The following is a 26,373-nucleotide window of genomic DNA, read 5'->3' as shown; positions in this document are numbered from 1 at the left end:
TTCAGCCTTCTTGGGCCCCTGCTCCTGCAGGGCATTGGTGGTGCACGCCCAGCTCACACACCTCCACGCCTCCTCCTCCCTCCTGAAGACCGTCCCTCTGCACCCCTCACCTTCTCTACCTCCTGCTAGACTCCCCTGCCTGACTAACCATGGCGTTTACTGCCTGAAAGGGAAAGCTGTCTGTCCTGGTCATTTCTAAAGTTGGCGGTACCCAGTGCCATTTAAGCTTCATTTGTTTGGTAATTGAGGAATGTTTTTGGAAATTGGATGGTGTCTCTCACATCCTAGCTTGCACATGGTTCAAACAGAATAAATGCTCCATAAACATCCTTGTTTGTTTGCCTTACTGGCCCCCTCTTTTCTTCTCATCCAGCCCACTGGACCCGTCCCTGCTGATGGACTTAGCAAGTGGAATGTGCTTTCATCCACAGAGACACAGGCCTGCATAGACCCCTCGCCAGTGCCCTGTGCAGAGACAGGCAAGTGCATTCCTCTGGAGTGTTTGGAAGCTTCCGGGCCCTAGGGGCTGTGTCTGCTCTTTGCTCCATGTCCTCATCCACCCCCGCCCAGGTATGAGTGCGCTTCTCCCGTGCGTCAGCTGCACTGGGGCTCTGGGCCTCATGGTTGGCGCCAAGCTTCACGGCCGCCTGACTCCCAAGAGCCTGCTCTTGGTGTGTGGGCTTTTCTGTGGCAGGTAGCGGGGAATGTGCTGGTCTCTCTTCTGCTCCCTGAGTCCATACAGACCTGACTGCATGGCACACATCTCTTTCTGGAAGCTTCCTCCTGTCACCACCTCTGCTCTGGCTTCTGTCTTCCATGAGGCCCTGCAGCCTGGGCTTCCCTGCTCACCCAGCTCTCTGAGTGCACGTGTGGGGCGCTGGCATGTTATTTCGGGGCTGCATAGTTGACCTTCTAAACTGGCTCCAGCTCCTGTGAGAAGGATTCCTATTCCCCTAAGGCCGGGTGGTATCTCAAGCCTTCCTCTCCCTGGCACTCCAGCAAGGCCAGGCAGCACCAATGGAGCCGCCCTGGAGTGGGGTCTGAGGACTTGGATATCCCAGGCCACCCCGAGGGCCCGGCCTCATACCTCTCCATTGAAGAAGCAGTAGAAGACAGACACGAAGAAACCCTGGAAAGGAGGGAAAGGAGGGAGTGGTCAGTGACCTGCCTGCGCAGCTGTTCTGCCTGGTGGGGTGGCATTGGGGACAGGATGGTGGGGGGGGGACAAGTTGACCCAGGAACCCCTGGAGTCAGAGCTGGGTGGGGTCCTAGCCTCAAGGTGCAGATATTCCACGGTCCACTCTGAGTGAGCAGTGGTCACAGGCCTGGAGCCAGGCAGACTCCAGTCTCCTCAACATTGTGTGACCCATCCCAGGGCATTTGGCCGGGCTGCCTGCATCCTCAGAACAGGTGCTGGGACAGTAGGTGTGGGCTGGTAGGACACAGACCCAGGCTGGGATGGGGATGACCGGCCAGGCTCAGGCTGAGCGTATAAAGGCTTCTAACTCTGTGGATGTAACTGAGCCATGCGTGTGCCAGTCCCACGCGACCTTCTTAGTGAGGGGATGACTGCCAGAGCAGCCTCAGGAAAGCTCACTGTGGGGCCCCATCTGGTCACAGGCCCCACCTGGAACGACTGCAGGAAGGAGTTGAAATAGATGAACACGATCTGCGACAGGTCGTCCTCCCCGGGATTGACGAAGAAGAGCATGTAGGTGATGCCCAGGAGGGGCAGGAGCACCAGGGTGGCCTTCACTGCCTTCCTGGGGGCGAGAGGTGGACACAGGTCTGAGCCTATGCGGCAGGCAGGGCCTCACCCGGTGGGACAGCGGGAGACAGTGGCGGTGTTTCTTCTGGGAGCTTGAGCGAGCTCCCTGGGTGAGGCCTGGGGCAGAGGGCTCTGCCACGAAGCAGGGGGATGGCCCGATGACCTCCTCCTCTCCCCGTTGCGGGGTCAAGGCATCCCCTCATGTACCTGTACTGGATTGTCTCAGATGTGGTGGACGCGCGTAACTTTGTCATTAGGATCCTGACGATGTTGAACAGAAATACGAAATTGATCTGGAGGGAGGGCAGGCATGGGAAAGAGGGAAAAGGAAGGAGCACATGTTTGAGATGAGCCGAGAGGCAGCCCCCTTCCCCACAACCCCCTGGAAACCCATGTCCCATGCACACACCTATCCTACCTGTCCCCCTAGCACCTGCCAGCATCCCAAGGCCTGTGTTCCTCCCTCGCCAGGATGGGGAGACAGCCCCATTTTCCAGGGCCTGTGTCTCCAGCCCAGGCCTGAGGAGGAAAGGCGGCAGCCTCTGTGGGTCATGACTGAGAGCACAGGGCACGCCCTCTGAGGCTGAGAAAGCCCCCAACCCTCTCCCCTGCATAGGGACCCTACAGAAGCCCCCTTCCCCTCTCTGCCACGGGGTCCCTACTTGTTGACTGAGGGGCTCTCTGAGTCCCTTGCACTGCCACTGGCTCTAGGTCGGCCTGAGGTCCTTCTGACTGAGGACAGCACTGCCATGGTGGGGCGGACAAGGCCAGATGGAGGGATTAAGAACTCAGTTGCCGAATGAGTGATTAATCTGCCAGCATCCCACCCCTGTGCCCAGGAACTCCAGAGCCTTCATAGGCACCCTAGACAGGGAAGATGGATGGGCTGTGGGGCTGGTTCTGAGGCCCCAGGAAGGGCCTCATTTATCTTCATTCTGAGTTTTCGCTCAGCACCAGCGCCTCCCCACCCAGCCCCTGGCCCTGGAACTGGCCTGTGTGGCTCCCCAGCCACTCCCTGCTGGGTGTGGGTCCCCATGGGCCTGCGAGTGCCTGTTCGTCTGTATCGGCTGTGACTGTGACTGTGTTGTCCCCTGGGAGCTGCGGTGTGGGTCTGTGGGTCTATCCTTTAAGCACTTGTGCAAGTGTGTTAGCCTCATAGAGCGTGTGCATGCGTGAGCATGGATCTGGCGCCCCGGCACATCCGTGTTTCTCTTCACCTGCCTCCGAGCATAGGCAGGCAGGCAAGGGAGTGCGTGTCGGCCTGACACAGTGGGGCTGTTTCCTGACAAAGTGCTCATGGGCCAGAGGGAGACACATGTTAGCCCAGGGGTGTCTGCTGGCTCATGTGTGCACACCCACTCACACACACACACACCTCTGACGCTCTGTCAAGAAAATCCATTGCTTCTTAAGCTTGGGCTGGGCCCTTCTAACCCTCCCAAGTTCTGAATCCTGGCTGGGAGAGGAGGGACACAGGATACAGGCAGGTATCCTAAGCCTGTCAACCTGTAGCCTCTGGATGCTTCCCACAAGCTTTTGGGTAGCCCTAGGGGCAGGGAGAGCTCACACCCCACCTCAGCCACTGCCTGCTGCTCTCTTACCACATAGTGGTATGGCCTGGGGGTCCCAGGGAGGGCTGGGGGTGGAAAGCCTTCAGCGGGGCTGCCATGACCTGATACCCCCAGCTTTCTCCTAGGGCTCACCTAATTTCCAGCTCCTGGGTCTCTGGCATATTCCCCTGGATCATGGGACACAAGTCACCTTAACATATAAGTGAATCCTAATTTTCTCATACAAGTAATACAAAGTATTTGACCTTTTCTGATTCTTCCTGACTTCCCTGAGAGCAGAACTGTTGGAATCAAAATATATTCTCATTTCTGCCACATTTTCTTGAATTCAATATCAATCGTCCAACATCCATCAACCCATTAATCAATTCAATTATCCACCCACTTTTATTCATCCATCCATCCATCCATCCATCCATCCATCCATCTACCCAACAACCAATTCATTCAATTATCCACCTACTCTTTTATCTATCTATCCACGTACCCATCCATCTACCCATCCATCTACCTGCCCAATAACCAATCCACTCAGTTATCCACCTACTCTTTTATCTGCCCATCCACTGGCCCATGCATCTCCATCCATCTACCTAGCAACCAAGGCCTTGTCTCCATCCTTACACTTGGCAGGCATTTAGTTATGTGGCCCCACTCATCTCAGCTTGGGTCTATGTAACCTGAAAATCCTTCTTTCCTTTGAGCCTGTTTCCCAGCCTCCCCCTTCACACCACCACAGGTACCTTCCTCTCTCTCCAGGGAGCCTTCTGGTCACCCTGCCCACACTGAGCTCTCCAGCTTTCCATTCTTGGACTCTACCTCCCCGCTAAAAACACACTCCAGTTCTTTAGTAAGAACTGTCTATTGTACCCTGCCCTCGTTCAGCCTATTTCTGGTTTTATTTAATTGTTCATTCATTCAATGAATCAATGGACCATGTGTCAGGCTCTGAGCCAGGCATCAGCGATGGCGAAGTGGACAGGCAGTCACAGCCCCTGCTTGCAGAGGGCTTGTGGCCTAGCTGGGGGCCTGGAGGGGTTGGGGGAGATGACATCTTTCCTAAGGTGTCAGAAAGACCTGGAGAAATGGCAGATGGGCTAAGAACTGAAGATGAGGCCCCCCTCCCAAATGAACTGAAGCACCAAGTCCTAGTCTCATGGCTCAAATTTTGACTGTTGCAATTTGCAGTTGTGTGGCCTTGGGTAAGTTGCTTAACCTCATGAGCTCCTGCTTCCTTGTCTGCCCCCAAGAGGGCTAACCACAGAGCTTGCCTTAGAAGATCAGCATGGGCTGAAATAGTCACAGAGAGCACTAAGACCTGTGTCTGGCCTAGTGACTGCCAATCCTTTCCCATGACACCAACAGTGACAACGCCAGCAAGAAGTCAGGCTTCCTGCAAACTCAACCACCTGATTCACTTCTCAGAACCAGAAATAAGTGAGTGTCTCTTAGCAGCAGAAATGCAGCTGTGAGCTGCTGGGGAGTGTAGGGATGGCAGGAACACCAAACACATGTCCAACCTCGAGGACAACAGGCAGATGGTGGGGACAAAGCAGGAGACCTGCCTTTGAGCCTCAGCTCTGCTAGCTATTAGTGGTGACCTTGGGCAAGCCACTTCATCTCTCTCGGCTTCTTCCAATGTCAAATGGAGAGCATAACCCTACTTCTTTTAGGACTTGAGCATGCAAGGGTTGGAAATAATGTAGATAGGGCTTCTGGAAGGGCTCAGCTTGGAATCTGGAAGCCCCTGTTGGTGCAAAGAGCTGGGCCCAAAGGAAAGAAGGAAAGGGCTCGTGAGCACAGACGCAGGGTTGGAGCCGGAGAAGGGGTCTGGAAGAGGAAGCAGGGAGCTGGGTCTTGACACTGAGCTCTTGCATTCCTCGCCTCCCTTTCTCTTGGCATTTCCCATCCAACATCTTTACAGTTGGGGCTTACTCTCTGCCACCATTGGTCCCCCATCCAGGCCAGCCTTCCTTGGCTCAGTTCCAGGCTCATCAAAAGCCTTATTCCTCCAGGATGACCCTCGGCAGCTGGTTGGGAGGGAAAGGATCTCATGGGGTTTCCGTACACACTGAGGGGTGAGTGACTCACTGCAGCTGGGAGTCCAAGGACAATCCTACTAGCTGCTGACAAAACCTGGCTTCTGCCTCTGAAGTGAACCAAGCCCTGATGGTGGAATTTCCAGCAGTGGGTGAAAAACCTTCCTAGTCGTCATCAGTTCACATATATCAAGGACACTCCAAAGATGGAGGTCAAATGAAACCCGAAGTTACAGAAAAAGGAGAGTAAGAAAATAAAACAGATAAGTAATAATTGTCTCCAAGGTAGACAAAAGAAAGCCCCACCAGGCACCTTCTGTGTGCAGGAGGAGATGGTACTCTCGCTGAGTCTCCCAGAAGGAACTGTGGCCCTTTAAGGAAGCTGGTACATACAGGAGCCTGAAATTACTGAGCCTGAAATAAGTCTTACATAAATGCCAGTCTCTTACGGGGCTTTTTTGTATGTCTTTCTTTCTTTCTCTCTCTTTTTTTTAAAGGTATGATATATAATGGGTTCCTTTTGCAGAATGCAGCCTCTACTTAAACTCTCTCTTAAAGCTCATTGTGGATTAAAGATATGTGGCAATTATACCTTAGGTGCAAATACATTTGGCAAAGGGCGGGGAGCTGGGCAAGGAACAATTGCTCATTATGCTTCATCCCGGTATTCACCGCTTCAGGTTGGGGGTGGTGGGCTGGACCTGGAGAGGGTCACTGGGGGCCAAGGGGAACGTAGGTCTGGAATGAACAGAAGCCCGCACACTCTTCTCTTGCCACCAGCTGCCTGCTCACCTGACCGTCTCAGCATTGTACAGTGTCAAACCGGGAGGGCACAGGAAGTCTACCCATCAGATCCTTTCTCCTCCCAGAGAAAGAGCCCTGAGGTCACCAGAGTGGTGTGGGGCTGCGCCAGGGCATCAAGCATGAGGAAGGGAAGGCCGGGTGGTGCTGGGGCACAGGGTGGCATGGACTGGGTATGGGGGTGGCATATAGAGTGTGTGCCCAGGGCTGCCCATGCCACATCTTTCCCAGCATCTCTGCCTGGGTGGGCCCTCTTCTGTCCTCTTGGCACCAAGCCCCATCCCAGCCACCGATGAGGACTTACCAGGAGCACGAGAATGATCGGGCCTTGGTAGATGTAGTCCACCAGGTCGCCGGGCTCCTTGCCAAACCAGCACCTGCGAAGATGGGGTGGCTGTAGGGGGCCTGCTGAGCTGGAACTGGGGGACCCCCCCAGACTTGGGCCCAGGGTCCTCCGGCTTTACCCTTCCTGAGACCCAACCTCCAGGACTGCCCCTTCCCAGAAAGCCTTGGTGGAAATACCAGCTCCACTGACCGCCCTCACCCACCAGGCTGTCTTTTGCCCTACGTGGTGGGTCTGATCTCTCCAGCCTGACTGAGGACAGGCCATGGGTCTCTTTCTCCTCCTCTTTCGCCTGCCCCATTGCAGACTGCTAGGCATAGGACTGCGCATGCAGGAGGCACAGGAATAAAGGGAGAGCTGGGCTCCCCCTTGCTGGCCCAGGGCCAATTGCCTTAGGCCATCTGTTCCCATATTGCTTGAAACCCGCTGTTCCGTGTGCCAGGCACTCACTCGGCCACACAAAGCAGCAGATGTGGAAGTGGAGCCTTCTACCTCCAGCCTGGAATTTTGCGTCTTTGAGCCAATGCTTGTGCACCCAGTGAGGGGAGCTGCTGCCTGGCTGGCCTCACTGGCTGCCAGAGGCTTGATTCATTCTCTTGGGATGCTGGTCAGGGGAAATGCTTTAGGGTCTGGGTCAGCCAGCAACTACTGGACCACAGGGAGGGGCCATCAACTTTGGGGAACTCATTCCTCTGAAATCTTGGAGGTCATCCAGTGCAGACCTGCCTCAGATAGGATTCTCCCTGTCTCCCAGGGTTTCTGGTCTCTGCTTGGACCCCTGCTTTGACAGGAAGCTCACCACCTACCAAGGCAGCCCTCTTCTTCTTGGCAGCTTTTACTCTTACAAGCTCTTCCTAATGTTGAGTTCCTGGAACTCTACTCCATTCTTGCCCCACCCTGAGAACAGATCCCCTCTGCTCTCTCCAGGCTCTGAGACAGACCCCGTGGAGGTTTGCATACAGGCTGATGTTCCCCAGTCCCCGCTGCTCTCAGCTGGTGACACGTGACTTTCTGGCTGCTCCTTGGCTGACCCATGGCCAGAGTTGCTGTCATTTGGGCTGTGGCTCAGCATATCACAGCCTCTGGCATAGGGAGAACCTCAGGATGGGACACTGCACCCAGGCAGAGACTGAGACTTCAGAAAAAAAAACAAGCTCTGTTAAATGCTCATGGACTCTTTAAATGCTCATGGACAGCTCTGGATGTCATGTGCGGCCTTGGCCCCTACCACATACCCCAGGCCAGAGCTGCCACATCTAAGTCTGAGAAAGCCTTACAAAGACCAAAGGGGTCATGCATTGGGTTGGGGGGGGCACTTCAAGGAACCACAATTCCTAACTTAATTCAGCAAAGTTCCTTGAGCCCTACCACGTGAATACCTCTGAGTGCAGGGCTATTTTTTTCAGTTTAAGGGCAACAGGAACGTGGATCTGTCTAGGTGTGGCTACAATTCCTGCTCCACAGCTTGGCCAGAGCCCAAGGCTGACCTGTCCTAACGCCCCCATGCCCTTCCCCATGACCCCCCATGGCTGGCCCATCCACTTACTGTTCATTCTCATAGTAGAGCTTGCTGATGGCCCAGGCGACGATGATGGGGAAAGGGATGCCTGAAAGAAGGACAGACTTGGGCTGCAGGGGACAGATGGACAGGGACCTTCTTGTAGGACATACCGCGGGGTACCACAACAGGGCTAGGATCATGTTTTTACTCTTCCAACAGCAGGCCACCCATAACCCCAGGGGAACCCTGTCCCTCTACCCCTGGCCCATGCCCCTGCCCCTCTCTCCAAGCAGGGATGTGTGATTTTGTGATAGAGAAGTAGAGCCAGCCAGTTTCTGAGCCAGAGACAAAGGCCTTTGGACAGGTCCTTCCTGGCAGGGGGAAAAGAGCTATTTGAGGAATATCCTTTGGAGGGATCTTTGCTTGTTCCTCACCAGCATGGAGGGAAGTAGCTGCATCAATGGGACTGCGCTGGGGGTGGAGGGTAGGGCCAGGCTCTGGTCCTTGGACCCAAGATGAAGGGAAATGGCCTGGTGAGAAGTCCTCCCCCCAACTAGGCCCTGCTGCCCCCGGGACCCTCACACCATCCGATGAAGAGGAAGAGCCACTTGCGTAGGCGCTCAGTGGAGTAGGTCATGACGATGGCTGTGTGCAGGTAGCAGCCTTCCACAAACATCCAGAAGAAGTTGGTCACCACGAAGTAGTTGAAGACGGTGGTGATGCAGCGGCACCAGACCTGTGTGCAGGGCAGAGGCTGTCGGGAGGCTGCCTGGGGACCAGGCAGGACATACCCATCCCCAGGCAGGGCAACAAGACACAGGGCTTCCCAAAGGGGGTTCATGGACATGCCATCAAATACCAGAGAACCCCACTCTGAAAAGCCTCATCCTTCTCCAGTGCTTTTTCACTCTTTCAGATTAAGTTAAGGTGCCATTCTCCACTGGGGCCAGTGTGTTTTTTTAACTTCTCCCTAACTCTTTCTAATTTTTCTTTCTAGTAAAGAGAGCGAGAGTCTGGCTCTGAGCTTTCTGTAGGCAGAGGCTGGAATTCAACCATCTTATTGTGTTTTCATTTTAGTTTTTTTGAGTCTTTGTCAATCCATAGCAAGTCAGACCTGCTTTCTTTTGGGGATGGGATATGGAATTTCATTTAGAAAAAAATGAAAAAATAAAAGTGAGTAAAGTGAGTCAAGGGTGTATGAAGTGGGGCTGTGGCCAGGGAGGGGATTCTCCAGAGACTCTGGGTTTGGGAACTTCTGGACTTGGCACAATCATTACTAGCTCTGGTGGGAGACTTGCAAAGTACACGGCCCCCAGCAAGTCACTGCACCTCTCTGAACCTCAAAAAGTCACCCTGCCTTCCAGGGTGGTTGAAGGAGAGAGAGGATGGCAAAGACAGGCACGAAGGTAGCTGTGTTGTGGCTGTGGTTGTGCCTGCTGTGTTTTCGTGCCTTCCCAGCAGAGAGGAATTTGTCCCTGTCCCTCTGAGCAAGGCTACCTTCCCCAAGCACCAAGGCTACCTTCCCAAAGGAGGCAGAGAGGGGAAGACTCTGCCCCTTTAGAGCCACGCAGTGGGCCACAGCAGGGCCAGGGTCTAGGCCATGGGCTTCCAGGCTAGAGCTCCTCTCAACAGACCCCACCTGGTCATCTTCCCCACAGGCTCATCCCCAGGGCACCTTGAGAGCCAAGGCTGGGACATGGGGAATGATGGAGCCAGCTCAAGGTCCGGGAAGCTGTGTATCAGGGGCTCTGCTTCTGCACACAGCCCATCCTCTCTGTCTGGCTCTGACAGCCCCAGTTCTCAGATAACCCTCCTGTGCTGAGCTGTTGGCTGCTTCTGGGCTTCCCTGCACTGTCCCTGTGGCTGTCTGTCTCCTTTTTTCTGAGAAAGTCCTGCTGAGGTGGGAAGCTACCAAGCCCCTCCTCCCAACCCTACTTTTCGTCCGTGGTTGATGATGTCCTATTAGCACAAACCTACGTTGGAGCTGGAAGGCACCCTCAACTTGAGTGAACCTGTTTGGTTCTGAGGCAGGGTTCTATGTGGGGCCATGTTAAGGATCACACCAGGCTGGTGTCTGCTCAGGCACAGCCCACCCAAAGGAAATGTACTGAGAAGTCTCTGTTGGTGTGCCACAGGGCTCTGTGATGGCCCAAGACTAGTCTACAGTTTCACAATGGCTTGGACACAGTACACAGCAATGGACAGAAATCCAGAGTGGACAGTTAGCATGTGGGATAGCCCCTTATGTAGGGGTATCATCACTGCATGTGACCTTGGCGAGTCACTTAACCTCTGTGAGTCTCAGTTTCCATGTCTATGTAATGGGAAAAATGATCCCTGCTGGTCTCACTGGGATTAAGTGAAAGAAAGCTCAACAGAGGTTAGTTCTAGCCTCCTTTTCTCAAAGGCGTCTTTGAGGGCACCTGAACCCACAAGATGAGGAGTGGACTAGGATAAATATGTCTAGAGTCAGCTTTGTGAAGCTCCCAGCCTGGCAGCTTCCTGCTCCTCCCAGCCCAGCTCTGGTGGGACAATGGCTAGGGTAGAGGTAAGCTCAGGTCTGGTTTTGCACCTGAGCCACAGCCCAGATGAGAGCATTCTGGCCATGGGTCAGCCAAGAAGCAGCCAGAAAGCCAGGTGTCACCAGCTGAGAGTAACGGGGACTGGTGAACATCAGTCTCTATGTGCAAATCTCCAAGGGGTCTGTCTCAAGAGCCTGGAGAGAGCAGAAGGGATCTGTTCTCAGAGTGGGGGCAAGAATGGGGTGGAGATGCAGAAGCTCAACCTTAGGAAGAGCTTGTAAGAGTAAAAGCTGCCCAAGAAGAGGGCTGCTTTAGTAGGTAGTGAACTTCCCGTCAAAGGAGGGGTCCAAGCAGAGACCAGACAGATGGGTGCCCCCGGAGCCCAGAGCCCCCCAGGTCTAGTCCCGAGTCTCCCTGAGCAGTGACCTCATTGCTCTCGTGCACTTCATGGTCAATGAGCTGCAGCAGGAACCACATGACATTTCGCAGGATAAAGGTGGTGATGAGGTTCCAGTGAATCACATTCCGCAGACAGCGGATGCTCCTGTGGGAGGTGCAGGTCAAGGGTCAGCCAGGGTCAGGGGTCAACTGGGCTGGGTTCCCCCTGAGGCCAGGTAGAGACTCAGCCTGGGATGAGGGCAGGGCTGCACTAGGAGCCACTTCCCACCCATGGTGACCACAGTTGGGCCTCTGAGTCCAGCTCCCACTCTGCACCCCACATGACTGCTGGTGATCCATGCCCTGGCACCCCACCCAAACCCCCCTTTCTCCACGGGCCCTTTTATCTGCTGGGCCCCAGAATGGAGGTGAGAATGTCCGGGAGAGGTGAAGGGGGTGCCGTAGCAGGAGGGATGAGGAGAAAGCAAGGTGGAAGTGTGGACTCACCGCAGGCCCAGGAAGAGCAGGAAGGCAGCCACCAGGGCTGCCACAGATATGCAGTGGCCCAGGTAGTTGACGACTAGGGCAATGCGGTAGTGCAGGTCATACTTCCTCTGCTGGACAGACAGACACGGGCAGGGCAGATGAGGGCATGGGCACATGGGGGTGGGGCTGGGTACTCCAGCCATGGCCACCTCTGTGTCCTGACCTTGGGGGCAGAAGTACTCCAGGTGTCATTGCCAGGCCTGGCTCTTAGAGTTTGTTCCTATTGGCCGTGGGTGGCTCTTGTTGTTATAAATGGCTGTGGTCAGGCCTTCCAACATGCATTTATTTTTATTTTTTTAAAGATGGGGTATCACTCTGTTGCCCAGGCTGGGGTCCAGTGGCTATTCACATGTGTGATCATAGTGCACCACAGCCTTGATCTGCAGGCCTGAAGCAATCCTCCCACCTCAGCCTCTCAAGTAGCTGGGACTACAGACATGTGCCACTGTGCCTGGCACCAACATGCATTTTTGGGGGCACATTTTGAGAGGTATGGGTACAGATTCTTTTTAAAAATTCTAGACTCTAGAATGCCTCTCCTGAGTTTAGTCTCAGCCCAGATCCCAGCTGGCTGAGTGACTGAGGGTGAGTTGATTTTTATCTCTGGACCTCAGTTTTGATGTCTGTACAATGGGGCCAACCTGCCATCCTATCTCAGAAGCAATGGCCTATGGGAGGCCTGGGGTGGGGTACATTGAGATTAGTCTGCCCTGGAGACCACACGAGGGGGTGCACTGTCTATAGAGAATTTAGAAATTCTATCCAAACTGAATAAAAGTCAGTTGACTTTTAATTATCGCCAAGTGTTGGCAATTTGAAACAAAGTTAGTGATGAAATACTCCTTCCTGCCAGGGAGAGCCACCCCTCCTCCCTACCCACCCACTGTGTTGATTCTTCACTGCTGGAGGGGCAGAGAGAGTGGAGGTGAGGACCGAAGGGCTGGAGGCCCCCCTGCCCATTGAGTGGCCTTCCTGCAGAACCCCTGTGGCTCACATTTTGCAGAATCACTTTCTCAGGGCGGGGGAATGTTTTTCCCTCTCAATTTGGACTTCATTTGGGGCAAAGTCCCAGCCCCACTGAGGACTGTGCTGGGTAATGAGGAGGGGATGGAGCTGAGATGCATTCTTTCAGGTCAGGAATGAGGCGTAGCCTTAAGGAGAGGAGTTTGGTGCCTCAGAAGCACCGAATTGAATTCCAGAGCGAGAGCTGGAGCAGGGCTCCAGAGAGGCAGAGCAGGACCCAGCTTCCCATGGGGACAGCCCTTGGGGTGCTGCATTTGTTTCCATGTGGAGTCACAGAATCAGAATGCCAGATAGGGAAACTGAGGCCCAGAGGGAGAGGAAGGTGTGCAGTCACACAGCCTCTAAGATGTTGGGAGCATTGATTACACGGTCATTCCCTTTTTGTGTCACATGCCACCTTGGCTTTGTCCTTTAGCAACCCAAGCTCTCTTGAAGGTAGGACTCCATGTCCCCCTTCTCTACTCCCCTACAGTGTCACTGAGCACAGGGCAGGACACTGGGGGCAGGGGCAGGAGGTACAGAAGGGAGTGACTGGGTGACACAAGGACTGGTCTGCCCGCCTTGGGATCTTCTGTGCTCAACCTGCGTCCAGATACCTGTGTGAGGCCTGGGGTCACAGCAGGTGAGGGCTACTCACCTTGTCATCCAAAATGGGCTCACACTGTGAGTAGTTGATCTTTGAGGCCCACGTCCCATTCTCCAAGCATTCTCGATAGGCATTCCCTACAAAAAATGCCAACTGCCAAGAGTCAGGTCACTCCCCTCCTCAAGAACCCTCCCTGGCTCCCTGGTGCCCACAGGATAAGGTATACACACCTCAGCTCTCCTAGGGCAGGAAATACAATGTGCATCTGAAAGTTTACATGTAAGTCACTTATGTGAAAATAGCACAAAAGGTTCATCTTACAAAATAGCTAAAGGCATGCTAAAACCTATTTTAGATACAATCTTTGGCTAGCATTTTGTACACTTTCATTTTGTTCATGTGCTTCAAAACTGAATCCAATTGTGAGGAGTGGGTTGTGCCTGAAGATTCACTGCTTTCAGCATGCCACATAATTTACATCCTCATCTCAATTGTTTTATGTTTATGAGGTCCATACTTCACCAATATCAGCACTTCCATTTTAATAATAGCTACCTTTTATATAGCATGTGTTTCCCATGTACCACTTCCTCTTCTAACTGCTGTGGATAAACATGTCCATTCAATCTCCACAACCACCCCATGAAGTAGGCATTAATATGAACCCATTTCAAAGAGGAGGAAACTGAGGGCTAAAGAGATTATTAAGCTACTGGCCAAGGATACAAAGATGACAAGAGGATTCAAACCCAGAAGTTCTGGCTTCAGGTCTTCTGTTCTTAACCTTTAGGCCATATCAAGTAGTGGCAAACAGGAATGAGTGAATGCTGGGGACTCAGGGCTGGGCCACTGCCCTCGGGCTGCTGCTGCCTGGGAGGCCACTGCGTGATATTTCTAAATGTTCAAGAACCAGCCTCTGTATTCAAGTTGGAACATGATGTGTGAAAAGACATTTCAAACAGCAATGTCCTGTGCACAAAAGTGCAGGTTTTGTCAAGGGGGAAGGTAGGAAAGTTGAAAAATGCTCACATTTGCCTTTCTCTCTATCTCAGCTCCAACTGTCAAGGTCTGGCTCCTAAGCCACCGCCTCCATACGCCAGCTCCAACCAGGAGGAAGCCCTCCCACCTGAGAAGGCCCGGAGCTCTCGAAGCCTGCCTCGGCTCTACCTTCATCACTAGTGTGTTTCTCACCTCCCCGGTGGGTTACAAATGCTGAACGTTCCATTGTTTGGGGGTGATTTCCACCAAGGTTTAGATCTCTGACTAATGGGCAGTTGTCTGTGAATTTTTCTTTTTAGCATATGTTAGATATACAATGTAAAGCTAATTAAAATAAATAGCTGGCAGAGCACAGACTTGCAGAGCACAGACTTGCAGAGCTGGAGGGGGAACCTTAGGTTGTTTTTGGAAGCAGCATGTTCTGAAATAATTAAGTTACTTAAAAACCCACTTCCGTTGCCCCCGATGAGTTTGAAGCAATGGAATTGGGAAGGAGCACTTGCCGAAGAGCAAAATCAATGGGGAAGATTCTATTAGTTTAATTGTTTTTTAGTTTGGTGCCTGGAGCTCATCCATTCTTCAAACCCAGGGACGTGACTGGCCTATTCCTTCCTCCTGGGCCAAGGCCCATCCCTGGCAGGGCCCTGCCCTCCTCCTGCCAAGTGAGTCAGGGAATGCCCTGGTCTGAGGCTGATTCTGACTCTCAGGAAGAGGAAGCCTGCTCCCCACCCCTAGCCATGGCGCCCAACTCCCCAGGTGGGCTCTAATTTGATACCTAGGACCATCTTTCCTTACCAACATTCGCGCTCATGAAAGGGAAAGGCTATCTCAACTTGTGAGGGTCAGTGATGGTGATGTCACTGAACTAAAAAAGTAAAAGTATGTAAGGAGGGTAAGTTCTTTCGTGAAATGAACAGTCCCTCCCTGATGGGGGTTTACAGTGCCTCTGAACAGTCTATGTGAGGTGAGGCAGACCAGGATCCTGCCTGTGCTTCAAAGGGCAGAAAAATTTATCTTCTATGTGTTCATAGATATTATCCAGCTTTCCTGAAGCTCAGTGCTAGGCCCCTTCCTTCAGGAAGACTTCCTTGATTGCTTCCACTCTATAGCTCTCTCTCTCCTGAGCACCTCCAGTCCTGACCGCCTGAGCCCCACACTCCAGCCCTTGCCCCATGACCAGCCCTGAGCTGTCCAGGTGAGTGAGTCTGGTCACTCTGATCAGTGTGGGGGCTCCCTGAGGACAGCGCCTCAGAACACTTGTTTCCCGAATATGATATCTCATGGTGGCACTGATCATGGGGTGGGCTTGCAGGTGGGAGGGGGTCAGGATAGAAATGCTGCAAATCAGAGACCTTTCCTCTCCCTCACACCAATGCCCATGGGGTCCCAAGTTCCATGGATTCTGTCTCCTCCTTTTCTTTTTCCAGAGTCAACTCCCCTCCTGCCCATCCCTCCATCTGCTGTCTAGTCTTCTTGCCTGGACTGCTACAACAGCCTCCTCTCCTCCCGCCTCCCTGCTTCTTTTCTTGCCACCTTGACCATGTTGATTCCTGCTTAAAGCCATCAGTGGCTCTTTATTGCTCTCAAGAATAAAGTCCAATTTCTTAGCATGATAGTCAAGGCCCTTGACATCCGGGTCCCAGCCTAACTGTCCTGACCCATCTCCAGCATTCTACATGGCCACTGGCATTGGCACAAATAGGCTTGGCACACACCCTCTTTGTGTGGATCCACCACTTAAAGCACCTCCTCCTTCTTACCCACTGCTCATGGATGAACTCCTACCCATGTTTAACCCCACACTCAAATGCCACCTCCTGCATGGAGCCATCCCCAACACCCCTAGGTCTGAAGCAGTCCTTTCTTTGTTTTCTCCTCTATCCCTTCCCTTCTCTTGTAACATAGTGTTTCCACTTTATTGCCCTTGAACCACAATAACACATACATTTTATGTTATAATCCAGTACACACACACACACACACACAGAGAGTCCAGTTTCAAAAAGCAAGATTTAGCTTGCGCACAGCTGTACTATTTTCCTTTCCAGCCTATCCTAATGTCTTCTGTTCATTTCACACACACCGATCATGACTCACTAAATTGACTCCACAGTCCACTCTTGTGTCACAATCCATAGTTTGAAAAACACAAATTCTGTTTTAGTGCATTTGCCATAATTCACTATGAACTTCATCTCTTTGGACCTAATCCTTCTTTTCTTTGCTACTGGACTTGAGCTCCTTGGGGATAGACAAGTAAGTAGAAGCCATATTGGGGCCACCAGATCTCCCTCAGGACAGAGCCATTGAGGAAATGTCGGCTGAACAAAATTGACTCAGACCTGCTGACCCCTGGGAAAGCAGGTGGGATGCAGAAGCTTGAGGGGAGTTCCCTCTCTGGCAGCCCAGCCCTGCCTGCAGATGAGCTTCTGGTTACAGACACTGGGTATCAAAGGACTGGAGGACAGATGTGCCCTACTCTTCAGGGGAGCTGTCTGCTGTAGCAAATGAGGGCACTGGGCCCTCAGGCACAGCCTCGGACAGGAGGGAGTAAGACAGAAAGAATCCCTTCCATCCCCTGGGAAATGTAGATGGATGGGCACACACTCTGAGGGCTGATGGCAAGGCTAGAATTGTGGGGCTGGATGCAGAGACGTGGGTGCCCATTACCATAGCAACACAGGTGCCCCTGCTGAGGATCAGTGCTGATGATGTGGAGTGTGGGCTTCCAGGGGCATTAGGGTCTGAACGATGCAGGCAGGGTCTTCTCTTGCAGGACTCTGTAGTCTGGGAGGCCTGGTTTCCATGCCCAGAGTGGCCCAGGCCTGCCAAAAACCCCCCATTACAATGGGCTCTCCCCGTTTCAGATGCTGACACTTTGCAAAGAGTTCCTGGTCCAGGCAGTTACCTGGGGTGGTCCTGAAGCCTGGCTGGGACATGAGCGCCTATATTCTAGCTGTAGTTTTGTCCCTGGATAGCTAGGTGACCATGACTAAGTCCCTTCCCTCTTGGTCTCAGTTTTGCCTCTTAGAAAAATTACAGTAAATTGATACTCTATGATGTTATTGGCATCTCAGGTGGATCAATTATATGTTATGTGAGACTCCCCAGTCTACTAAATGCCAGTTAGCACCCCCAAGCTATTGTGACACCTCCAAGCATCCTGACATCACCTTCAAATGGTTGGCACTTCTATCTCTGATACCTTCTGGAAAGACATGGACCATAGGAGACAGGGACCATGAGGGACTATTTTTGGTGTTAGTTTTGGGGGAAGGAGTACAAGGGACAGGGGTAGGCATGGAGAAAAGAGTTAATGGGACTGTGGTAAGGCACAGCAATGGGGTCATTGGCTATTTGCAAAGAAAAGGACAGGAAGTGAGGGAAAGGCTGGATATGGTGGCTCATGCCTGTAATCCCAACATTTTGGGAGACCAAGGCAGGTGAATTGCTTGAGCCCAAGAGTTTGAAACCAGCCTGAGCAACATGATGAAACCCCAACTCTCAAAAGAAAGAAAAAGCCAGGCGTGGTGGTGTGTGCCTGTAGTCTCAGGTACTCAGAAGGCTGAAGTGAGAGGATTGCTTGACCCTGGGAGGCAGAGGTTGCAGTGAGCTGAGATTGTGCCACTGCACTCCAGCCTGGGTGACAGAGTGAGACCCTGTGATGATGATGATGATGATGATGATGATGATGATAATGATAGAAGAAGAAGGAGGATGAAGAGGAGGAGGAGGAGGAGGAGAAGGAGAAGAAGAAGAAGAAGAAGAAGAAGAGGAAGAGGAAGAGGAGGAAGAGGAAGAGGAGGAAGAGGAAGAGGAAGAAGAAGAAGAAGAAGAAGAAGAAGAAGAGGAAGAAGAAGAAGAAGAAGAAGAAGAGGTAGTACTAGTAGTAGTAGTGGTAAAGGAGAGAAGGTGATGACATCGAGGTGGGGAGGGCCAGAAGCAATATTTACAGAAGGAATGAAGTCACTACATGGGATCGGAACTTTCAGCACCGCGGACAGCACAACTCCATTCTTCATCCCTGCCTATCTCTAAGGTTGGGGACCTCGGAGAGCTCCTAAGAACCAGCCTTCCCACCCAATATTCAGAACTTGGCCATGGGCCCACCCCATCGAGGTCAAGCTAATTCATGCCCCTTTTCAAGGCCCAGCTCCAGCCCCACCTCCTCCAGGTAGTTTCCATGACTGTTCCAGCTCCCCAAGGGTCCAGCTTCTTGTGTCTGCCTGGCTCATGCTAGGCTGGGATTGTTCTTTCACTGACCCCTATAAAAGTGTTGTACTTTCCTAACCAGCCCAGGTTCTCTGGAGCAGAAGTTTACCTTATTTTGTACAAGGCTGAGAACACCTAAAGGCATGGCCTGGGTTGCTGTCATCTCTGGCCCTTTCTTAAGCACTGCACAGAGCTGAGCACACAGGATCTCAGGATGCACCAAGGCTGATGCTGTTTCCTAGGTTACTTGGGAACTCATTGAAGGTAGGAGGCTCAGAGTGGGCCAGGAGGACAGTCTGCCACCTTGTATGCCCATGCTCCACCAAGATGCATGGCAAATACAAAACAGTCACACATACATGCAGGAGGAAGCCAGGTCTCATGCCAAGACACCATGGGTAGGCTGACTCAGCTGCCAAAACTGCAGACATTGCAGTCCAACCCCACATGGGGGAGGGGTGTCAGTCTCAAACAGCAAACCTGTGGGCAGCATCCTCCAGGTTCCTGGCATGAAAGCTTTGACTGTTCCAAGGGAAGCAAGTTGGAAACTGAGTTATCAGGCATCTCCTTGGGAATTAGGAAGGAAGGCAACTTCTGCATTTGGTCTGGTGGGACTGGAAGAGAGAAACTGACACATCTGGGGTCACTCAACCATGAAGAGGCAGAAGATCTCTCTCCCCTGGGACATGCTTCCTCACGGGAGACCCTGGAGTTGGTGTACCTGGGAAAGAGAGGCTCTCCCTGTGACCCTGTGTTTCAGCAGGTGCAGCCAGTTATGCCACCTCTTCAGTGTCATTGCTACTTGGTGTCCAGATCTGCAGAAGATAATACCTTAGGGGCCAGATATCCCACCCTCAGTTCCCTTTGCTGCCTGTAGTTGGGCCACTCCAGATCCAGCCATCTTCTTGTCTGGCTTGGGGCCTAGGTGGGAAATCTTTGACCATGACTTTGAGTCACCTTTCTTACCTACTTTTTTTTTTTTTTTTGAGATGGGGTCTCACTCTGTCACCCAGGTTGGAGGGCAGTGGTGTGATCTTAGCTCACTGCAGCCTTGAACTCCTGTACTCAAGTGATCCTCCTGCCTCAGCCTCCTGAGTAATGGGACTATAGGCATGTGCCACCATGCCATGATAATTTGTTAATTTTTTGTTTGTTTTGTAGAAACAGGGTCTCACTATGTGGCTTTGGCTGGTCTCAAACTCCTGGCCTCGAGTGATCCTCCTGCCTCAGCCTCCCAAAATGTTGGGATTGCAGGCATGAGCCACCATGCCTGGCCATCTTTCTTGCTTTTTGTGGGAAAAACCTCTCAGCCAATGTCTCCTCCCAGCTTGGCCTCCACTTCCTGGACTGGATTGCTTTTCATCCCCAGTTAAGAGACTTCTGGGGAAGGTGGCCAGAGCTGGGGTGGTCAGACGTATAGTCCTAGTACTAACAGCATGATTTTCCTGAGCTTCCCAAACGAGGTGCATCTCCTTGAGTCAGCATCCTGCATTGCTTGGAGGCCACTGCAGGCTAAGGAGGACTGACCAACTTTGAGGCCCACCTTGCATACTTCTGTCTTGATCGGATCACAGCAAATTGGTTGTCAGAGGGGAACAGGCAGCTGGTGATGTTCACCCAAGCTCAGACCCAGACTGACGTAGAAGTGCTAGATTGAGCTTGGGAGTCCACTATTGCCAACCCCAGCCACTAGGTGGGAAAGGCATCCCCAGGGCCCTTTGCTGGTGATGTCTGGGATTCAGGCCAGGGAGCTTGGATTCCATTTCTTAGTATTGTATGGACACAGCTCTCTGAGCCTCGGCTGCCTGTTCTGGACCTCCAGAGACCCTCAGCTCCCTATTTCCACAGGACTTTTCACTCACGGTGCCCTGCCATCCTTAAGCAGGACCTGTAAGCATACTTACAGGAGTCAGTGGGGAAACTGAGTCATAGAGGCACTGGGCAATTTAATGGAGACCATACTGGGTCTATGAAAAAGGGAAGGGGGAGTGGAACCTAGCTCACTGTATAAGCTCTGCCCTCCCCAGAGAGGGGGCAGTGGGAGGAGGCCCCTACCTCATGCTCCCGCCTCTACTGTACAGGGCTCCCTCCTTCCAGCCATCCTAGCAAAGCTCAATGGGCTCGTCGCCATGACACCGGCCTGTGGAGGAAGGTGGGAAGAGGACGAACAGAGGACTCCTGTGGCAGAAGCTGCCTTGGAACTGAGAAACATCACTAGAACTCATCAAGCCCTCCACCCACCTGGTACAGATAAACTGAGGTCTGAAGAGGGGAGACAACCTGCCCAAAGTGAGAAAAGCAGTCAGTAGGATGGCCAGAATTAGAACTGGCTCTCAGTCCATAGTTCCTGTGAAGTAATGCAGGGAGAAGACAGCTGGCTGGCAGGATGCCAGCAGCATCCCTCCAGGGGGGCAAGGGGCTGCCTTTCTCTACAGGCTTTTAGGGACCAGACCTTCTCAGTCTAGATAGACAGAATTCCCCCTCCCAGGACATCCCCAGAAGCCACAGAGTTCTGGGGGCTCTCAGAGACAGCAGGAGACCACCACCCCAGAAGGATGATAGCCATTCTTGGTGTGAGCGGGATTTTCCCCTACCCAAGGACATGATGGCCACTCCTTCCAGGCCCCAGGCCACCTTCAACTCCCCTCCCCTTGCTGACAATGCCTTAGCTGTCTACAGGGAGCACGAAGCAGCATCATCTCCCCTATGTGCCATGGCCCCACGAGGTCAGCATGTTCTCTGTCCCCTTCACACAGATAAGAAAACTGGGACTTGGACAAGGAGTGCCTGCCAGTCCCTCAGTGAGTCATGGCAAACCCAGGACTTAGATCCAGCCCTGCTAAATCTGAGCCCAGGTTCCTCCCACTCTCCCTTGCCCCAGCCGCTCTCCTGGCAGGTGCTGCGTGTGAAAGGGACCACCTGCCTGACTCTGGAGCACCTGGTGAGGGTGGGTAGTCAGAGGGGCCCAAATGCCTGCACCTGGGGCCCAGCCAAGAAGCCCTGTGGGGAGCTCCCTGAGGATCACTGAGATGGGGCTCCTCCTTCAGCCCATCTTCAGGGCTCCAGGCTCTGCTGTGGCACTGGTGGTAAGGAGTGCACAGGGAAGGATGCTGGGACCTCTGACTTAAGGAGCAGGAGGGAGGAGAGGAAAGGGCCAAGGCCCAGGTCCCCAGTCAGCCCTTGATTGAGATTTAGATGGCACATTTTGAAAATCAAGCAGTATCCTTCCAGAGTATTCTGGTCCCGTACCACAGGGCTACGGACAAGCAGCCGCTGTCTCTAAAGCCAGCAGAATCGAGGCCCATGCCCTGGTCCAACATTTGAGGCCTCCATGATCTGGCTTCTGCTTCCCTCCCTCCTCTTCCACTTCTGCTCCCACCCTCCCTTCCATCTGACACATCATTAGCTCAATTTTTCAAGTCACTGTTCAACAGCACTTCCTCCATGAAGTCTTCCAAATTTACTCTCCCTTCCTCTTGGAATAACTCCCTTCCATGTGCTCTGACTGTCTTCACTGTGCTATTTTACTTGGGAGCATATATCAAAAAGTTCTCTTTGAGAGTCTGCCTGTCTGTCACTCTTTCTAGAACAGGAGCCCCTGGAAGACAGGCTCAGGTCTCATGCACCTTTGAAAAGCTTGTCTCTAGGCTCCTCAATGCTTTCTGGGGAAAAGGGTAAAATACTCACAACCCCAATAAGGGGTGAGGCTGAGCAAGATGATTAGGTGGCTGGAGGATTCCTGGGGAGAGCAGGAGACAGGAAAGATCAATACGCGTGCAGAGGTGGGTAGAAGCTAGAGCAGAAGCCAGGAGTTTCCAGAGCCAGCAGAGGCCTATCAGGGCCCAGACTTGCTGTAGAACTCTGGGCAGCTGTGTTTCCCTCTTCTGGCCAGTCATTTCCTACCCTTAAGTGGCGAGGGGAAGGCTGGACTCAGCACATAGAGGGCTCTGCAGCTGGGCAGCTCTGGGGTGTCTGGATGGCCACAAGGGCATCCACTTCTGCTCTATTTCTCTTCCTTCCTTCTTTTCTTAGCTAAACCTCTGTGATGGCCATGCCTGTCCTGCCTTCCCTCTCTCCCAGCAGGGAAGTTGTTCTCACACATGGAGTAACTTGTGGCCCTTGGAGAATGGAATAGAGTCAGGGTGGGATCAGGTCTCGCTGGAGTCTGAGAATGCAGACCTGAGTTTCTGGATTTACAGCTTCTACTTCTTCAACTCAGAGGGCAGGGTCTATCTGGGGTCCTCCTGAGGCTTACACCCCTGCACTGCACCTGTCCTTAACAAATGTGGCATCCCAACTGCTCCAAGACCTTTAAAGTTTACCCCCACTCCCTCTAGAAAGCCTCCCAGGAATGTCCCAGTGTCCACCAAGCCCCTCTTCCCGATCTCTGACTGTTGATTTGCACAAGCCTCGTTGATAAACAGCCTGGGGCTTCCTGAGGGCAGGTCGCAGCCTTTCTTATCACCTCTGACTCTTGGGGCTGAAGAAGGGATTCCTGCGTAAGCAGGCAGACCCAATGGGAGAGACCCCTCTAGCTGGAGACCACTCAGCTTATGTGTTTCCATTGTAACACAACCAGTGCTTCAGCAAGTCTCTAGAATGGGGTTCTGGGAAGTGGGGACCCCTAACGTCCCCATGTGGCTAGGTTAGATGGGATGCCCCTTCTTCGCCTGTCCTGGCAGATGCCTCAGTACAGATGACCCCAGCCGTTCCCGATAGGACATTGCGGAGCTTGAGGTCAAGGAGGCTGAGGCTGAGCCAAGCTGCACTTAGTGGTTCCACAGAAGGAAAACGGACCATGGCCAGGAGGGAGGTGGGAAGACCCTCCTTTGCAGCCAAAAGGAATGCAGGGACAGGCAAGATGAGGTGCAGGAGGAGGGCAGATAGAAGGAGGGATGGGAGTGGGGAGACAGTGGGTTTGGAGATGGAGTGGGGGGATGGAGAAGGCAGTAGGGAGAGATGGAGAAAGAGAGAGAGAGGTAGAAAATGAGAGAATCTGAGAAAGACATAGAAACATACACCCAGAAACAGAACCACACATAGAGAAAAACAGAAACAGACAGGGAGACAATGCGAGAGACACAGAGACAGAGATGTGCACACAGAGATGGGCTCAGAGAAGTCCGTGTGGAATGGGGAGAGGTGGGAGGAAAATGGAATTATAAGTGCCCCACTTCTGGCCAAACCACTTCCATGCTAATCCACTTCCTTTCTGCCTACAGATAGGGAGACAGGCCCACAAAAGGGATGAGACTTGCCCCAATTAAATTGTATGTGGACATTTAGGATTGTTTCTAGCCACCCAGGATTTGAACCTGGGTTCGGGGAATCCTGGGGGGAGACCGAGGCTACCTCCCCGCCTAGAGCTAAAATGCCAGATCCTTACTTCCCAGGCTCCCGTGTAGCCAGAGCTTTGGCATGGGATTTGGGGCTCCACATACTCCCCCATCCATCAGATGCACCTACCCGAGGGTATTAGTGTACTGGGGGCCCCCAGATGGAGACAGGGAGAAAGCCTCTCCAGAGATAACTGCAGGAAGCTTAAGACTCCAGGTTGGCCAGGTGCAGTGGCTCACGCCTATACTCCCAGCACTTTGGGAGCCAGAGACAGGAGGATCGCTTGAGTCCGGGAGTTCAAGACCAGCTCTGGCAAAATGGCAAGATCCCACCTCTACAAAAAATTTACAAATTAGCCAGGTATGGTGGCATGTGCCTGCAATTTCAGCTACTCGGGAGGCTGAGGCAGGAGGATCACTTGGGCACAGGAATTCGAGATTGCAGTGATCCTTAATCATGCCACTGGACTCCAGCCTGGGTGGTAGACTGAGACCCTGTCTCAAAAAAAAAAAAAAAAAAAAAAAGACTCTAGAGTAGTGGTGGTAGTGGTGGCAGTGGTGGTAGCAGTGGTGGTAGCAGGGCTGTGGCCCACCTGGTGGCCAGGGCTGGTGGTGTTGGCAGGGCCTTTCAGGGAGAGGGAGGTCCCCTCACTGGGCCAGCTCTGCCTTGTGTTCTTGGCTTGGGGCCCCAAATCTGGTTCTCTAGCCCACTCAGTGATTCCATAAACTCCCCAATATCTTTTTAAAAAATTTCTTCTCTGCTTAACCTAGCAGAGTTGCTTTTCGAGAGGCAGCAGAACCTGGGTTTGAATCCTTGTTCTGCTACAAGTGACTTAATTGCTCCACACCTCAGTTTCCCCATGTGTAAAATGAGGATAATGCTATGTCTCTGTCACTGGATGGTGCAAGGATTGAATGAGTTAAACCACAGTACAAACACGTGGAAGCTCAGCCACTGAAGCGCCAGCACAGGTTGTGTAGAGAACACCCGAGGAGACTCGTGTGCTTAACTTGGCTCTGCCACTGACTAGCATGTGTGGCCATGCACTAGTCCCTTCCCTTCCCTTGGCCCTGCTGCATCTGGAAATAGCTCTGGGTAAGATGGCTCAAGGCTCTGACCCAGCCTCCGAAACTCACACACTGTAGCTATTTGCTCATTCCACATCCTGAGGACTTCTAAATGCTTTATTTGCACTCTTGGTGCTCTCTTGAGCTTCTCCCAACCCAGCCAGCTGCTTCCTGGACGTCTCCACTCAGGTGTCCCTCCAGCTCCTCAAAGTCAACACATCCCCAACCGTGCTCAGCTGTTTCCTGTGTGCCTAACGCTTTACTTTGCCATCTCTCACCGTATCTTGTCAATTTCAAATGCCCAAGGTTGCTGGCGTCTTCACCCTCGTTTGCTCCTATAGCCTGCGGTCTACCTGGGTCTGTGCAGAAGTCCCCTTACCTCTCCTTTCCCTCCAGAGAACAGTGTGCTCCCCAAATTGAGCTTCTCTGCTCACAAGCTCACCCAGGCTCCCTCTCCAGATGGTGAAGTCCTGTAGAATGGCCTGCATCACCTGCCCTCCATGCCCCTCCCCAGCCTCATTGTTTCTTTCTCCTACTCCCTGTTCTCCATACAACACTCACTCCTCCCAAGGCACAAAGCCCGGCCTCTCTCCATGCCTTTGCTCAGTCCCCTCAGCCTAGACGGCCTCTCCTGTGCCTATTACGCACTCACCTGCTAAAATCCAACCTGTCCCCAGAAGTCCAGCTCAGAGGGCTAAGTCCTCCTTCATCCTCCAGGCCGGAGGTATGAGTCTTCTTTCCAAATCTCTAAGCTCTCTTCACAAACTGAATGCCTCTTGTGGAGGCAGTACCGCCCCATGGTTAATAGCGAGGGCTGTGGATTCACCTGCCTGCACTGGTGCATAGGAACTGATTAGGACTTTGAACAAGTTACTTCATGTGTCTGAGACTCAGTGTTCTTGCCTGCAATATGGGCATAAAAGCAGTACGTATCTCAGAGAGAGTGTGGGCGAGTGGGATTATGGATGCCTGAGATTTGGATACAAAGCTCTCTCAGTGGTAACTGGCACCTGGAAAATGATCAACACTTGATAGCTTTGTGGCAGATTATCTGTGCTCAGCTGAGCTGAAAAATCGCAGAGAATAATATCGAAACTGCTATCCCCACCCGGGCGATTCCTGCTCTCTAAGGAATGAGGCTTCAATTCGGGTTTGGCTATAGCATAACAAAATTGGGGCAGGAAGTGGAGCCTGAATGCTCCTCTTCTTCCCCTAGGCTTCTCATGGAGTTTTCTCCCTCTTTCATTCTTTTTAAAGGAAGGATCCCATGGAAAAGGCAAACAGAGAAGAAGGAAGCAGCACTGATGTGAAGAAAGGGGAGGAGGGAAATCAATCATGCATTTCCACAGTCATTAGCAGCCTCTGCTCTTCCCACCTAGGCTGACCTCACACCCCAGGTGCTGGTTAGTGGTAAGTGCTCCCCACCCTCCACAAGCTCCTCTCATTCTCCAGCAGTTGCAGTGCAGGCAGCACTTTGGTCTAAATGAAGAAAATTGTTCATTATATACCAGCGGCTAATTGGCCCTACTTTTACCAGCCTGGGTGGTGCCCCAACCTTTTATCAGCTTCTCATTAGACTTAATTGATATGAATGGCCTGATATGTGCTGTCTGCAGCACCTTTGGGAAGTCTTCCTTGTTACCCTGCCCCCACACCCCAATCCCATAGAACTTGTGCTTC

At 52.6% G+C, this 26,373-nt stretch overlaps 1 protein-coding gene across 5 annotated transcripts in view; it reads right to left on the bottom strand.

The window, feature by feature from the left end:
• CRHR2 (corticotropin releasing hormone receptor 2) overlaps positions 1 to 26,373 on the bottom strand; it is a 48,013-nt gene that overhangs the window by 2,006 nt on the left and 19,634 nt on the right. For 3 of the 5 annotated variants that reach the window (XM_055293512.2, XM_055293515.2, XM_055293513.2), the window contains 9 exons: positions 13,130 to 13,215; positions 11,431 to 11,540; positions 10,972 to 11,089; positions 8,606 to 8,759; positions 8,069 to 8,129; positions 6,484 to 6,556; positions 1,976 to 2,061; positions 1,628 to 1,763; positions 1,088 to 1,129 (listed from right to left, as the gene is read on the bottom strand). In XM_055293512.2, the coding sequence (XP_055149487.1) occupies positions 1,088 to 1,129; positions 1,628 to 1,763; positions 1,976 to 2,061; positions 6,484 to 6,556; positions 8,069 to 8,129; positions 8,606 to 8,759; positions 10,972 to 11,089; positions 11,431 to 11,540; positions 13,130 to 13,215 (866 nt within the window). Of the gene's footprint in view, positions 1 to 712; positions 856 to 1,087; positions 1,130 to 1,627; positions 1,764 to 1,975; positions 2,062 to 6,483; positions 6,557 to 8,068; positions 8,130 to 8,605; positions 8,760 to 10,971; positions 11,090 to 11,430; positions 11,541 to 13,129; positions 13,216 to 26,373 lie in introns of those variants that run through there. The other 2 variants (XM_055293516.2, XM_055293514.2) reach the window with 2 other exon arrangements.

Source organism: Symphalangus syndactylus, chromosome 9 (genome assembly GCF_028878055.3).
Source record: "Symphalangus syndactylus isolate Jambi chromosome 9, NHGRI_mSymSyn1-v2.1_pri, whole genome shotgun sequence".
In the NCBI taxonomy this organism is placed as follows: Eukaryota; Metazoa; Chordata; class Mammalia; order Primates; family Hylobatidae; genus Symphalangus; species Symphalangus syndactylus.
This window is presented reverse-complemented; position numbering and strand designations above follow the sequence as displayed.